This window comes from Gigantopelta aegis, chromosome 11, assembly GCF_016097555.1.
Source record: "Gigantopelta aegis isolate Gae_Host chromosome 11, Gae_host_genome, whole genome shotgun sequence".
In the NCBI taxonomy this organism is placed as follows: Eukaryota; Metazoa; Mollusca; class Gastropoda; order Neomphalida; family Peltospiridae; genus Gigantopelta; species Gigantopelta aegis.
Window position 1 is genome coordinate 7,240,490 of NC_054709.1, and position 17,557 is coordinate 7,258,046.

At 37.3% G+C, this 17,557-nt stretch overlaps 1 protein-coding gene across 1 annotated transcript in view; it reads right to left on the bottom strand.

Annotated features, from left to right (window-relative positions):
- Positions 1–514: 514 nt before the first annotated feature.
- Positions 515–17,557, bottom strand: part of LOC121385521 (macrophage mannose receptor 1-like) — a 109,525-nt gene continuing 92,482 nt past the window's right edge. The window contains exons 37-44 of the mRNA XM_041516226.1: positions 17,187–17,353; positions 15,867–15,966; positions 13,543–13,793; positions 10,010–10,178; positions 8,816–9,097; positions 7,275–7,457; positions 3,726–3,974; positions 515–1,656 (exon numbers count right to left, since the gene is read on the bottom strand). Coding sequence (XP_041372160.1) covers positions 1,406–1,656; positions 3,726–3,974; positions 7,275–7,457; positions 8,816–9,097; positions 10,010–10,178; positions 13,543–13,793; positions 15,867–15,966; positions 17,187–17,353 — 1,652 coding nt within the window. The 3' untranslated portion in view covers positions 515–1,405. The remainder of the gene's footprint in view (positions 1,657–3,725; positions 3,975–7,274; positions 7,458–8,815; positions 9,098–10,009; positions 10,179–13,542; positions 13,794–15,866; positions 15,967–17,186; positions 17,354–17,557) is intronic.

Consider the following 17,557-nt stretch of genomic DNA (forward strand, 5'->3'; position numbering starts at 1 on the left):
CGAGATACCCACAAAATCAAATGACCGTTTAATCATAGTTATCATCAATACTGTTATACATTCTTTATACAGAAAAATAAAAGAAACGCACATATTATTTTAGTGTTTTTTTAAGGGACACTCCTGAGTTTGCTGCATTTTAAGATGTTTCCGAGTAATAAAATATTTCTACGATTATAAATATATTTTCTTGTTTAGAATATCAATGTCTGTATAGTCAATTTGTTTCTGGTCGTCTTAATATTTGTAAGAAGCCCAAACTGCATTTTGTCTTCAAATAATTTCGTACGTACGAAATGGGTTTTTTTAGAAAATAAAATGACATTTAACCTAGTACAAATATTACAACGATCAGAAACACGTTCAATATACAGCCACTAATATGTTATGCAGAAAAATATATCTGATATGTAATTATAATCGTTTAAAAGTCTCTGTTAGTCGATAACATCTTAAACATTGCAGCAAACTCAGGAATGTCCCTTTAAAATGAATTTAAAATTAATCTCTTAGAATCCCTTTAGGTTTTGTGTTTATTAAAACTGTCAATATCTTGTGAACATTATATGAAGGATTAATTTTATCATGGCAAAACACAAGCTATGTTTAATCAATATGATATACTCGTATTTTTAATTATAGTACAAGCGCGTGTACAGGGGCAATGTTTTGGGAGTATGTTTGCAATATATTTTTTCTAGGGAGCATGACTCGACACCTCTGTAAACTTCGCTCTCGACACAGTCTAAACCCCTTCTATAAACAAAATGTCCTGTACACGCTCATGCAGTTGCAATAAAATAGATGTCCGTCTTTGTACCATTTATGGTACTGATATTTTGCGTCTTTGGCACAGTCAGGCCTTTGCGTAAAAAATTTTTTGTTCGCGCAAAATTTTGAGCACCATTTGCATGGATATAACGGGTTACGCAAAACCGAAATGGGTTGCATGGATTTGGTTCTGCGTAACCGATAAATTAATCACGCATATTTTCAAATCTCAGATGTCTGGACACAGTCATGTGTATGGTACAAATGTATATTTTTAATATTGTTAAAATAAGTCGACATTCCTATGAAAAAAAATTATTTGTGGAAAAAACCCCCACCTCAAGTTGCTTATTTTTTATGAGGAGGTTTTTTGTGTAATAAAACACAAGTGTCTGCTGACGGGATTCGAACCTATTGCACCAATACGCACGCCATTTGACACTAAAAACCCATGACGAATACAGTATGGGTAATATGATGTCATCTGTGAAAACCAATAACCCAGCCAACTTATCAATTATTTTTTTTAAAACACACACGACGATGAAATGTAGCACATGGGAATGATGCTGGCAAACACACAAGAAACCCTTTTGTTTTGTTTTTCTTCACATTCCTCTAGAAATATCTCATTTCAACATTCGGCAGCATCACTGACATCATTCTCAGACATCACATTATGGGAGCTGCTGCCAGTTCCATTGGATACAGTCACGTGGTCCTCGTCCTTGGAAAACAGTGCATTATCAAAGCCCCCAGCAGACGACATAGTTGCAGCGTGTGTCCTCCTCTTGAATATAACAAGCACGGAACACACGATGATCAAGAACCCGACCACGCCTATGATGATCCCGGCAACTTGACCCCTCGTTAACCCGCCGGAATCTGTAACAGAAATCAAAAATCAGATTTGGTTAAATACACTTCAGCATATCGTTATGATACGGTTATTTGGTTTCTTTCAAAAACAACAAAAAACACTATCCTAACTTCACAGCTAATGCAACATTGACTAATGGACCTCTTTTAATGACACAACATATCAAATACTTTTTTTTCTCAACATATATATATATATATATATATATATATATATATATATATATATATATATATATATATATACATATACATATACATATACATATACATGTGTGTGTGTGTGTGTGTGTGTGTGTGTGTGTGTGTGTGTACGTGTGTGTCTATATATTATAAGGTTATCATTATTAATAACAATCAATAAAAACATAATACAGATGTTAATACAGTTTTCCGTATTTTCACAAATCACTTGTTATATTTGATACTGCCCCTTTATATACATGTGTATGAAAGAGAGATTCCATGTGTCTGTCTGTCTGTCTGTCTGTCCGTGTGTGTGTTTCAGTACTGGTCATCCCTAATAATTACAATAGCCAAAACTGGATGTTTTCTCCTGATAATTTCGTATGTTTGGGCGAATAAATTAATAAAAAAAAACATAACAAAAAAATATATATAATAATAAAAAAATAAAAATCCTAACAAAATAAAAATACAAATACAAAACAAAACAAAACGTAACAAGAAATGACCAAACAAAAGTAACATGCGTGTACTGTAGACGCAGAGTAGCATTGTTTTACACGTGTTTGTGTGTTATGCACCATGTTAAAAATAACCAAGACCCCAGTGTATCAAATTAAATATTATACCATCCATATACAACCTAATAAACTGGTTATATGCAAAAATACACTATTCCGTATTCTTGTCGTTCTTGCTAGTTTTGATTTAGTAAACTAGTCTGAGAGTGGCAGTCCTCTTTGCAGCGGTGAAGTAATATGAAATCTCCAATACATGATCTCCTTGAGAGTGGCCGTCTTCCTATTTGTAGTACTAAAACAAATAACTTCCGGCTGGATCAAAGTTCGAGGTGCACCCAACTTTTGATAGAGAAGTGAAAACCACAAGTCCTGTGATCAGTGATACATATGAGTGTGTTGGTCGTAAAAAAAACAATAGTTTTATCTGGGCAAAAAATGTATGCAATTTTATTTCATCTAGTACTACAGTGTCAAGTAACCTTGTGCTTGAAACATATATGGGGTACCTGTAAAAAAGTACTCAAATGTTGTGCGGAACTAGGGTAGTCATAGACGCTACCCGTGATCTCTGAAGATATACACTATTTTGTTGTTTAAAAATGCCCGTTTGACTGTGCATTGTGTAGAGATACGGCCCTGATCCTGTATTAAGGTTTTATCATTCAGATTTGTCACGTTTCACTATTCTGTATTGCATACTTTTTCTAGCTTTTCAACTTTAAAAAGTTGTACGATTTTTGTTTAATCAACCGATATAAAAAAAACACATAAATAAAATAATTTTCAAAAGTTTAAAGCTTGTTTTGTTTAAATACACCACTAGAGCATATTAATTAATCATCGGCTATTGGATGTCAAACATTTATTAATTCTGACACTTAGTCATCAGAGGAAACCCGCTACATTTTTCACTAGCACTTTCCAACAGACTGGAAAATACATATCGCGGCCTTTGTCCAGTTGTAATGCATTTACTCCAAACTGCGACGCAAGCACCTCAGGCAAGCTAACTCCTGCCCCCATATAATAATAATAATAATAATAATAATAATAATAATAATAATTTCCCTTTCATTTCAACTTATTTTCGTGCTTATATCCAATTTAGGTTCACGCTGTCCTGGGCATATACCTCATCTATCTGGACTGTATGTCCAGGACAGTGGGTTAGTTGTTAGTTCTTAGTGGTTACTGAGAAAAAGATGGTGTAGTGGTCTTACTCCTATTCAGTGAGTCGTTAAAACTCGCTCTGGGTGGGAGCCGGTACCGGGCTGCGAACCCTGTACTTACCAGCTTTACGTTCGATGGCGTAACCACGACACCACCGAGGCCGGTATAATACTAATAATAACAATTATGGTGCTGTACCCGCATGCTGCCTCTGTGGAAGGTGTCTGGGGGAGTACGGCTGGGGCCAGGTCAGTGGTCTAAATGTGAAGGGAACGTGTGTCTTCTTGGTTGTCACTGCTGCTGCTGGCGTTTGTGGATTCTGATGACGTGTGGTCTGACGTCGCGTTGAAGGCCTCATGGTTGTGGTGGTCAAAACAGTTGTTGATGTTGATGTTGATGTTGATGTTGAAGTTGATGTTGATGTTGATGTTGAAGTTGAAGGGAATGCTGTGGAAAAGAAACGTTTAGATAAGTGTGTTTCTTTTATTTAACGATACTAGAAGGATAGAGAGAGAGAGAGAGAGAGAGAGAGAGAGAGAGAGAGAGAGCGAGAGAGCGCTACAGAACACTACTACAGTAACATCCCATTATTCTATTAAGGTAATAGAGAATTTCCCCACTAGCTTTTGCCAGAAGGAATACTATATATCAACACTACTATATTGTATTTACCTAACTACCCATCATACTACCAACTTAATTAATAGAGAAAATGTCTGCAAGGATTTGTTAGCAGGAGACCAATCATTCTGCCAACTAAGTTAATAGAGAAATGTCTTACTTCCTTGTGCCAGTAGAAGCACTATACACCTACATTACTTCATTGTACTTATATAAGAGTCCAATATTCTACCAACGAAGTTAATAGAGAAATGTCTTACTTCCTTGTGCCAGTAGAAGCGCTATACACCTACATTACGTCATTGTACTTATGTAAGAGTCCAATATTCTACCAACTAAGTTAATAGAGGTTCCCCACCACATTCTGCCAGAAGGAAGAAAATGGTTTATTTAACGACGCACTCATCTCATGTTGTTTACGGTTATATGACGTCGGGTTATATGGCGACGGACATATGGTTAAGGACCACACAGATATTGAGGGAGGAAACCCGCTGTCGTCACTTCATGGGCTCTTTTATAAACACCATCCCATAGACAGAATAGCACATACCACGGCCTTTGATATACCTGTCGTGGTGCACTAGCTGCAGCAAGAAATAGCCCAATGGGCCCACCAACAGGGATCGATCCTAAACCGACCGCGCATCAGGCGGGCGCTTCTACCACTGGGCTGCGTCCAGCCCTCTGCCAAAATGAGCCCTATACACCAACACCGAATCCCCCTGTAACAATCCAGGGTTGTACTAGATGGGCTAATATAAGTATTGCAAAATATTTAGGGTCTATCATTCATTTTCAATGCAACTTATTTTCGTGCTTATATCCTATTAAGGTTCAAGCACGCTGTCCTGGGCACACACAGCAGCTATCTGGGCTGTCTGTCCAGGACATTGGGTTAGTTGTTGGGGTTGTGGGTTTTTTGTTTTTTTATTTTTTAAATATTTATTTTTCCCAGTCTATTCTGACCATGTCAAGGTTGGGGAGCCTTGAATTCATGGCCTTACATCAAAGTTAGTTGTTAGTTGGTTAGCGGTTAGTGAGAGAGAGAGAGAGAGAGAGAGAGAGAGAGAGAGAGAGAGAGAGAGAGAGAAGAGGGTGTAGTGGCCTTACACCTACCCACTGAGCCCTTAAGAACTCACTCTGGGATGGAGCCGGTACCGAGCTGCGAACCCTGTACCTACCAGCCTGTAGTCCGATGGCTTAACCACGACGCCACCGAGGCCGGTAGGGTCTATCACGAGCAACGCGACAAAAGGTTCATTGCTATAACGAATAAAGTCCTTCATAATTTTATAAATATTCTAACCAACTCTATAATCGAAAGCTGACTGGTTGGTGCACACCGATTTCAATCAAAGACCGATTTAAAATTTGATCCGATTCCTAATACTACATGCTACAGCAATTAGAAACAAATCAATAATAATTATTAATTATCAGACATCGATAATTAGTTCACAATTCTGCCAAAGGTTTATGTTGGAGTTCCTTCATGAAAGAGATGACGTGTTAATGAAACCGTATGCTAAACTTCCGCAATGCCGCTATCTGGCCCATAACAACATATTAGGAATTAGGTAACTGTGCTTAAATAAAAGAAAACGTGATTTTCTAAGTGGGTTTCATTTGTTAATACAAGTACCAGGATTTTTAGTACAAAATGATATGTCTTGCTGTCACGTCATTGAATGTAGTTTTATTTTAAGGAATAATTTGTTAAACGTTTTTGTCTTAGTGTTTGACTCATCTGTTGCTGTGTAATAGAGTGTAATAAAGTTTTGTTCTGTTCTGTTCTGTTCTGCTGCATGTGCTTCAGAGAACGAGCATTCTAGTCCAGTCAGTCAGTAGAAAGGTGCCAGAAAGCCGTGCTGGAAAAACTGTTTAGCGCACGTCCTCAAGACGGTAATACGCCCTTTGCATTGGTTAATTGGATTCGTCGCTTAGGAAGTAGACGGCCTTTGCTACCTGTTGATTACGTCATTCTCTACGCAAAGGCGGTAGTTTACGTAACATAATATATATATAACGCTGCATGCATTCCCTTTATTGACGTAATATATATCAGCTGAGTGAAGGGGTGACGTCACGGTATAAAATTAAATGTAGTGAATTTTACAATTATACTAAAATTATAAGAATCATTTAACTAGGAAATATTTCTGGCACTCGTCCTTTTGTAAATGGTTTTTCTGACACTCGTCTCAAGAAAATAAATCCTTGGAGATTACCCTAAGACTCTATTGTAAGATGTTATCGACTAACAGAGACGTTTTGACAATTGTAATTACATATCAAATATATTTTTTCTGCATAAAATATTAGTGGCTGTATATTAAACGTGTTTCTGATCGTTCTAATATTTGTACTAGGTTAAATTCCATTTTATTTCCTAAAATATTCGGGTTTTTTCATACATACGAAATTATTTGATGACAAACTCCAGTTTGGGCTTCTTACAAATATTAAGACGACCAGTAACGCATTGAATATACAGACACTGATATTCTAAACAAGAAAATATATTTAATATGAAAGTTTAATCGTAGAAATATTTTGTTTGTCGGAAACATCTTATAATGCAGCAAACTCAGGAATGTTCCTTTTACTTGTTTTGTCGCTTAGGAGGTGGACGGCCTTTGTTATCTGTTGATTACGTCATTCTCTAAGCAAAGGCAGTAGTTTACGTCACATAATATATAACGCTGCATGCATTCTCTTTAGCGACGAAAATATATCAGCTGAGTGAAAGAGTGACGTCACGGTACAAAATTAAATGAAGTGAATTTGATAATTATACTAAAATTATAAGAATCATTGAACTAGGAAATATGTTTGTAGATGGTTTTTCTGACACTCGTCTCAAGAAAATCAATTCTTGGAGATTGCTAAAAGAATTGATTTCCTTAAGACTCATGTCAGAAAAACCATCTATATAGGCCCGTGGCCAATGGGGGTCGGGGGTCGGGTCGGTCGACCTCACCCCTACCCCCTACCGGTGGCTTTTTTTCCAATTTGCCCCCAGTGCCCTCCTAAGTGCCTCACCATAAGCCTAGCCCCTCCCCCTCAAAATCCTGGTTACGGGCCTGCTACAAAATGACTCGTGTCAGAAACTATTATTTTTACTTTTCATAGTTTTACAGACGTATCCTCGGTTCTGCATGCAGTCCAGGTCATTCCACTGTCCGTTTGACCTGTACATCTCCACACATTCCTCGTGCTGGGAGCTCCCGGTGGCCGAGTCAGACGGTTCTCCTTTCGACCATTTCAGGAAGTTAGTCGGTGACCCATCCACCCACTCAAAACCAGCTGAAAGAATAGGATAATAATAAAACATTAAATATTAGTATAAAAGATAACAAAACATTAAAAAATAAAAACAACGCAAACAAAACGAACTTAATCCCCACTCCTCTTAAAAGAAAACCCCAGCAAAAACAAACAAATGAAAACAAAACAACATGTTCAAAATCGTATCTCTGCACTAGAGAGTGCCAAGTAGTATTTTGACAAAATCGTGATTGTTCTCACGAGTCACTGAAAGGTATTCCAATATTAGCAGGACTGCCACTTCCCAGGAAGATGCATCATCCCTACTTCACCCATAATAAGACTGCCATTCCTAAGACTAAATACAAATCTAAGTAAAGTTTTTTTTTTTTTAACGACACCACTAGAGCACATTGATTTATCATTTTTTTTACCGACTTGACTAGAGCATACTAATTCATAAATGGTCGGCTGCTATTGGATGTCATTTATTTTGGAAATCCTGACATATATAGTCTTAGAGAGGAATCGCGCTACATATTCCTATTAATAGCAAGGGATCTTTTATATGCACCGTCCCACAAACAGGATAGTACATACCACGGCCTTTAGTGTATCTCCGTCAGTTTTACTTCTTAATGCATTCGTCTCTCTCACCCTCAATCCCACACGATATTGTCGATCTTGAACAACACAAGTCAGTTCTATCTCTTAACGCATTCGTCTCCACCCACAAAACCCCCATCCACAACACTCTCACCCCCACCCACCCCATACACACAAGATATTGTCGATCCTGAATCACACGAGTCAGCTCTACCTCTTAATACATTCGTTCAACTCAAACAAGATATTGACAAACCTGAATAACACGAGTCAGCTCTACCTCTTAACGCATTCGTTCAACTCAAACAAGATATTGACAAACGTTAATCACACGAGTCAGACTTTCCTCTTAACGCATTCGTCAGACCCAGCCAGATATTGGGCCTTTGGAATATGACGCCGAGTTTTGACGTGGTTGTATATATAAAATATAATATGTACCCACCATCACTATCATCATCACCATCACTATTACCACCCTCACCACCATCATCACCATCATCACCATCACAATCACTATCACCACCATCATCACAATCATCATCAACATCACCATCACCATCAACATCGCCATCACCATCACCAATCCTGAATGACACAAGACAGACTTTCCTCTTAACGCATTCGTCTGACCCAGTCAGACATTGGGCCTTTGGAATATGAATCCGAATCTCGAGGTGGTTGTATATACAAAATATAATATGTACACACCATCACTATCACAACCATCACCATTACCATCACCATCACCATCACCATCACAAATCCTTAACCACACAAGTCGGATTTACCTCTTAACGCATTCGTCAGGCCCAGCCAGACATTGGGCCTGTGGAATACGAAGCCGAATCTCGAGGTGGTTGTCGAGTCCTTCACAAGCTGCAGCACAAAGTCCAGCTCCTCCTGGCTGTGAATGCTGACTAGCTGCATGCCCCTGTGTGTGCACATGTAGCGAGCCTCGGGCCATGACTTGCTGTCCGCCGGGAAGGCCAGGTAGCAGAAGTCGCCGAAAGCATGCCACTTACTGTTAGAGCAGTATCCCGGGGGCACGGGGGTGGTTGGTGGAGGCTTCACTAGTAATGAAACAACATAGAGTCATCACACGTAGAACAGTTAAGCTACATATTTTTGTTTATCACACGAGGAACAATTAAACAATATACCTTAATACCACGTAGAAATATAGTAGGAATACAGTAAAGTGCACTTATAACGAACATGCTTAGAACGAACTACTGCATAGAACGAACTGATTGTAAATGCCCGTTTTATCTCCCTAAACATTAATAACCAACTAAAGCAAATGTATACAACGAACTACTGCTATAACGAACTATCACGGTCCCTTTCGGTTCGTTATAAGAGTACTTTACTGTAATGTATTTATCACCCGACGAACACTTTATCAACAACAAAAAGTTATCAGACGTAAAGCTATTATACAAAATACAATTATCATACGTTGAGCAATTAAACAATAAATCTTCAACTATTCACAATTTGACCCCTTAATTTAAATATCTTCTGCCCGATGCCCAGCTACTGGCCATATCGGAGACTGGGCGATGGATAAACGTGCCTGAACCGGCACAACACATATTTGTCAGACAGAGCAGTTAACAAAGATAATATAATTTTTCTTTATCTTTGAATTAGTTAGTAGTCTTTTTTTACGGTTATTTGACGTCTGACATATAGTTAAGAACTACACATATATTGAATGAGGAAATCCGCTGTCGCCACTTCATGGGCTACTCTTTTCGATTAGCAGCCAGGGATCTTTTATATGCACCATCCAATAGCCTGGATAGCACATACCACGGCCTTTGGTGTACCAGTCGTGGTGCACTGGCTGGAGCGAGAAATAACCTAATGGGCCCACTGACGGGGATCGATCCCAAACTGACCGCGCATCAAGCGAGCGTTTTACTACTGGGCTACAGCTTGCCCCACAGTTTCAAAGAACGTCCTTGCCCTTGTCCTACCTGAGTTAATTTCGCAGATGAACGGATACTTCAGGCTGCAGGTCGTGTCGTTCCATTTCAAAGCCTGCAGTGCGACACACCCTTCGTCTGTCGCCCTTGTCGGTTCATCTTGACCCCACCTAGTATACCACACTGGCCAACCGTCGGACCAGGTATACACACCTTTCATCTACAAGACACAAATACCGCAGGTTCTTTCATTCGCTCTGTGTCAATATCTACCGCTAATACAGCTGGGACCTAATTCACAAAGTTCGCTTGAGCTCTTTTTAAATGTTTTGTTAATAGTGATTTCCCTACAAATTTGACAAGGCATGGTAGACCAAACACTTTTGGGGCATTTTCACATTTTCGGGGCACTTGTTTTTCATTAAAAATACACAAACATTAATTGAAACAAACATTAATGTAATTTATGTGCTTGCTTTAATAAATGAATGGCAAAAGATATAAAAAGCATATTTTGTTACTTAATAATACCTTTTTTTGGTGTTTTATAAAGGCAATTTTAGAATTAATTACTGAAAAAGGTTTGTTTAATCTCAGGGCAGCATGGTGCTGATTAAGGCAAGATGGTCTTAGACTATTGAAGCATGGTGCTGCTAGGGAAAATACTAGTTAATGATTGTTTTGTTTAACGGCACCACTATAGTACATTTATGTATTTATTAATCATCGGCTATTGGATGTTAAACGTTTAGTAATTCTGTCATATAGTCTAAGAGAGGTAACCCGCTACATTTTTCCATCAGTAGTGTCACGGGGATCCTATAATACCCGTAACTGAATAAAACACGATTATCCAAATATCTCTTCTAACTGTATATCTATTAGATCTCTCTGTATCGGGCAGGCTACTACCCGAGTGGCCCGGCTCTAGGAGTAATCAGAGATAAGATCTTATATAAATATATATATATATATATATATATATATATATATATATATATATATATATATATATATATATATATATATATATATATGTAGTACGTTTAGTTCACTAGAAAACACAACAAAACACAATACACTTTGGAATCTGTATTAACTCTAACGCTGACAAATGTACTTGCCGCAGTGGTTAATTAACAACAACAAGATAATAACAACCCAGAGCTAATCACTTAATTAGTTAATCACTAGGTGTCTAGTTTACACAATTTTCTAATCACTTCACCGTGATACAACACACACACGTGTGATAATTGAGAAACGCTGCCAGGGGAACTTAATTAATAAAGGAATTACAACTCTATTCCTAACTGGTTAATTTTTAATTAACCCTTAACTACTCATTCAGTAACCTTGTAATACAGAATTAATACTGGTACATATCACAATAAAGACATAAACCTACAGTTTACCTAGGTCGTCTATGATGACCGGCTAAGCTTTATCTCACCAAATACTCGAATAAAAATATTAGAACAGTGAAGCCTACAATTTACTTCGTCAGATTACCGGAGACACTGTCTAAAGAATATTGGTATAATACAGTATTAAAATATTTAAAGTCACATCATTCACATCAAGGTTATACAACAGAGCAGAAATATATATTTACCATGTCCGGTCTGAACTAATATATTTCGTTCAGTTGGACCACGTCCGTTCCCCTGGATACTTCCAATGTTTCTCCTCGATATATCTAAAATCCTATCTATTTATTCAAAAATCTCAGAGACAGCGAATATCGCCTGGGGGCACAACGCGGTACCTCACCTATCATGTGATATTGCCCCAACTCCCAGAGACGGTATTTTTTTCTTAGATGGCCAGACTTACTGTCGCCAGTTCGCTAGAAATACCCCGGTCTTAAACCGCACTACCGGAGGTATTACGTAACTACTGGCCACATGGCTTCCACATCTGGTCTAAGTGCATATTGGGACGCAGCTCTACGACGTCGCGCGGGGGTATTACGTAACCAAGCTGCACACGGCCCTCTAAAACAATTAACACCGCCACAGGCGAAAAGATAAGAGCATGGTCCGTCACAAGTAGCATGGGTTCGTTTATATGCACCATCCCACAGACAGGGTAGTACACACTACGGCCTTTGTTACGGCTGGAACGAGAAATAGCCCAATGGGCCCACCGACGGGGATCGATCCTAGATTGATCGCGCATCAGGCGAGTGTTTTACCACTGGGGTACGTCCCGTCCCTTAGTTATACAAACCTGTAACACATTTGGATAAAGTATGTGACGTTGTAACGGTGAAATACCCTTAAAATAGACTAAAACTCGACTCCATAATTGTTACTTCTCAAAAAATATGAAACATGCATTTTTGGATATTAAAAACACCATAATGGACCAGAAACACTTCGGGTGTATGAAAATGTATTTAATCTAAAAAATTAAATCTAAGCCAAGTATGATTTCAGTTATCAAAAACGGCTCTAATAGTGAAAAATAAGCCTAAGTGTTTAAAAACCTGTGTCTGTCACGTTGGGGTCATCCTGTAAAATTACGTCGTTCAAAAACCACATTATCCCATTGTTCTTGTCATTGTGACGTAATCTTACTAATGCTATTGAATTTTCTGTTCTTATTTTCGTTTTGCTTGTTTTTTTGTTGATAAATACTAGATAACAAAACAAATCTTTCAAAAAATAAAATCAGTTTAAACAATCAGATATTGTTTTTGAAAACGTTAAGATTACATATTCGTAACTATAGAAAACAACACCATCTCTTCCTCTGAACGTTTAGCAACGCATTGCATGATGACCTTTACCCACAGACTCTTAAATATACTGAATGCTGAATTTGCTGAATACTTCTCAATAATGTTGGGAATCGGTTAGAATTTCATCATCGATTATCGGTTATAATCGGTTAGCACCAACCGATCAACTTTCGATTGCACAATCGGTTAGAATTATAGGAACATAAGAAGGATTTGAACTATAAGGACCATACATCTATTGTCGTGTTCACTGAGATAGACTCTGCAAATGGCTAGTTTTACCTTTAAAGGGAAATATCCTAGTTTTTAAACACTAAGACATAGTTTTAACATTATTTAGATCTTATTGTTTAGGTTATCCATTTCCGTACATTGGAAGTGCGTTTGGTCATCCAGGTGTTTTTAATATCACATAATGCATTTCTCTCAGGAGCGTCTGAGAACTAACAGTTATGGAGTCGAGTTTTGGTGTATTTTTATAGGGTATTTCACCTTTTCAAAGTCACAGACTCCTGTTTCACTCAATTGTAACTTTATCCAAATGTGTTACAGGTTTGTAGATTAATTAAACGTTGTGTCAATTTTCACCGGTTGAAACTAGGGTCAGTCCCTTTAATAAGTATTTAATATATATTTGTTTCTTTATGTAGATATGAAGATAAACCCCCAATATATTTATATCAATTCCAGGCTCTGAACTCAAGGAACAATTACGGTTAACATTTTCTTACTCAATCGATTATGGATTTTTATAATCGATCATTAAAAACCGATCGATTTTCGATTATAATCGATAATTGGAATATCACTAGTTCTCAAAGCTGTACAATAAAATTACCTTGGAATCGGAGAGTCCTATCCACACTGGACTGTGCGTGAGCTTGCTGTTCTCACTGACCAGTGTGTCTATATACGACTGTTCGTAGACGTCGTTTATCGAGACCAGGTTTCCAGACGCGTTATGACACGTCATTTCCGCATCCAGCCATATCTTTCTCTGAGTGAAAACACGGTAGCAGCTCGAACCGTACGACGTGTAACCTGACGTGCACGACGTCGTAGAGGGGGCAGCTGTAGGTACAGCCGAATCTGAAGAAAGGAATTGTGTACAAGAATGGTAGGTAGATACCATTAATAGTACAACACATTGTTTAAACCATATCTACAGCAGGCACGGCGGAAGCAAGAAGACATTGGGGGCGGAGGTGGGGGGTGGGTGGTGGAGGGTGTTGTGTGTGGGGGGGGGAGCGCAAAGTTTCTAGGAGGTTTGGCGGGTATGCTCTCCCATAAAAGTTTGAAAACTAGATGTTATGAAATCCATCTCTGTCTTAAGATTTGCTGTCAGTAATATTTTTAATTCAGAATTATTGAGGGGGGCTAGAGCCCTCCCCCAGCTACCCGCCTACTGCGCCGTGTCTGTACAACTTTGTAAGATAAATGGTACATATTGGACACGATAGTAGTATTCTGTTTATAGAAATGTAAGCATTGTCTTCGTCGTTACAACGTTAGTTAATCTTTACATGTTATATAGTACATTACTTCTAATTTGACCACCAATACGAAAAGAAACACTATCATCGTCATTAAATAATATACCAGGTAATACATTAATTTTAATTTGATAACAAATACGAAAACAAAAACACTATCATCGTCACAATGTAATGAAACACATTAGTTCTAATTTGTCAGCACACAAAATATACAGAACATCGGTATTTTAATAGTTTAAAAAATAAATAAAAAATAAAAAATCAGAAAGAAAGAAATGTTTTATTTAACGACGCACTCAACACATTATATTTACGGTTATATGGCGTCGGAACCCAAATCAGATGATCATCCTTAATATATCTCAAAATATATCCATGTATATGTCATTAACTATTACCTTTACATATCTCACAATATCTCCACGTATGTGTCATTAACTATTACCTTTAAATACCTCACAATATCTCCACATATGTGTCATTAACTATTACCTTTAAATATCTCAAATATGTCCAGGAATATGTCATTCACTATTACCTTTAAATATCTCACAATATATCCCCGTATATGTCATCAACTATTGCCTTTAAATATGTCACAATATATCCAGGTATATGTCATCAACTATTACCTTTACATATCTCACAATATATCCACGTATGTGTCATTAACTATTACTTTTAAATACCTCACAATGTCTCCACCTATGTGTCATTAACTATTACCTTTAAATACCTCAAATATATCCAGGAATATGTCACTGACTATTACCTTTAAATATATCACAATATCTCCACGTATATGGCATATGTCATTAACTATTACTTTTAAATATATCACAATATATCCATGTATATGTCATTGACCATCACGTTTAAATACCCAATATGTCCACGTATATGTTGTTAACTATTGCCTTTAAATACATCACAATATATTCACGTATATGAAAATAACTATTACAATTAAATACCTCACAGTATATCTACGTATATGTCATTAACTATTACCTTTAAATACATCACAATATATCCAGGTATATGTCATTGACTATTACCCTTAAATACCTCACAATATATTCACGTATATCTCATTAACTAAATATCTCACACTATATCCAGGGTGCACGTCGTTGACTATTGCCTTTAAATATATTACAATATATCCAAGTATGTGTCATTAACTATTACCTTTAACTATCTTACAATATTATCACGTATATGACATATGTCATTAACTACAACCTTTAAATCCCTCACAATATATCCACGCATGTATCATTAACTATTACCTTTAAATATATCACAATATGTCCAGGTATATGTCATCGACTTTTACCTTTAAATATACCCCCCCCCCCCCCTTTGCGTAGAGAATGACGTAATACCAAATACATCCACGTATATGTCGTTAACTATTACCCTTAAACACATCAAAATATATCCACGTATGTGACATTAACCATTACCTTTAAATATATTACAATATCTCTACGTATGTGTCATTACTTATTACCTTTAAATACCTCACAATATATCTTCCTATAATATGTCATTAACAATTGCCTTTAAATATCTGACAATATATCAAAGTATATGTTATTAACTATTACCTTTAAATATATCACAATATATCAACGTACATGTATATGCTATTAACTATTACCTTTAACTGTCTGACAGATATATCCACGTGTTCGAGTACAGCCTTCGCTGTTCCACTGCCCGACCTTGCCTTTGGTCGTGTACATCTCCACACACTGGGACTGAAACAGAATCAGTGGTGCAAGGCTTGATGTCGTTATAGTCAACTAAACACAGCAAGTCAAGGATACCCGCTCACAACCACAACTACAGTTACAGTTTGTTTTCTTTAACGACACCGTTACAGCATACGGATTTATTAATCATCGGCTATTGGATGCGTAACGTAGTAAGTTTGACATTTTAGAGAGGAAACCTGCTACATATTTCCATATTTCTGTTATGTTATAGGGATTAACGTACACATTCAGAGCAAGCTATTTCAGCGCACGCCTGTCATGGGCACAGGTGCCGGCCTCGGCCGGCTCCTCCGTCCAGGACAGGAATATTTCCAGTAATATCAAAGGATCTTTTATGTGCACCACACCACAGGAATAATAGCACATACAACGGCCTTTGATATACCAGTTGTGGTGCACTGGCTGGAACGAGAAATAATCCAGTGAGCCCACCGACGGGGATCGATCCCAGACCAGCTGTGCATCAAGCGATCGTTTTACAACTGGGGTACGTCCCACGTCTTTGCTAATTTAATCTTGAATTAATTTACTGACAAAAATAAATTGTGGTATCGCATAAACAGCAAGAGTAAATATTAACACCAAATTAACTTTCATACAAAATGTCAGAAAGTTAACAGTTTGACTGTCATTCGATGTTACATTACTGACATCCAATAACACATTATAGTTTTACATTTTATATAGACACTTTACTACACTGGTAGTAAAACACTTCACTACACTGGTAGTAAAATAAATTCGGTTTACAATGCCACTTCTCCCATTTAACATAATTATTGTTTTCTTATTCATTTTAAATTGTTGTCATATGTTTATTTTTACAAATGATTTATTTTGTAGCTATATTTTACAGTGGTAATAATTATAGAATATTAAACGAGCTTCCATTGCATAGCATGTTTATGTCCGGAGTGAAATAATGTTCAGTTGTCACGACCTTTAGTGAGTGACAATGAAAATTATTTCACGAGGGACATAAGCATGTTACGAAATGGTAGTGAATTTAATATCCTATTAATTACCCATAATCTTAATTTATATCGCTCAACTCGTTTGGTTGACCTTCGTGTAAGGTTGTAGCGCACGACTTAATGACGTCATTGTATGACGTCAACGTATTACGTCCCATTTGGAGTTCTAGTTGGATAAATCACTTTAATATGTACCAATATATTTTTAACCATATGAGTAATAATTACCGTCATGTAGCCATATATGTTGTTAGGTTCGCCTTTAGCCCAGTTGGTATAGGACACTTCACTGTTATCTTGCCAGACGAAGTAACCATGACGATAGGCTGTGTTGCGTGCATTTAGTCCGATCCATAGGGGAGCCGTCACGTTCTTGACTAGTGTGATGAGGAAAGCTGGAAGAACAAGTTAAAGTTTGCTTTGTTTAACGACATTACAAGAGAACATTTATTTGTTAATTATCAGATCGTGGATGTCACACATTCGGTAATTTTGACATATAGCTCTTCAGAAGAAACCCGCTACATTTTCCCATTAGTAGCATGGAATCTTTAATATTCACTTCCCCACAGACAAGACAGCACATACTACGGACTTTG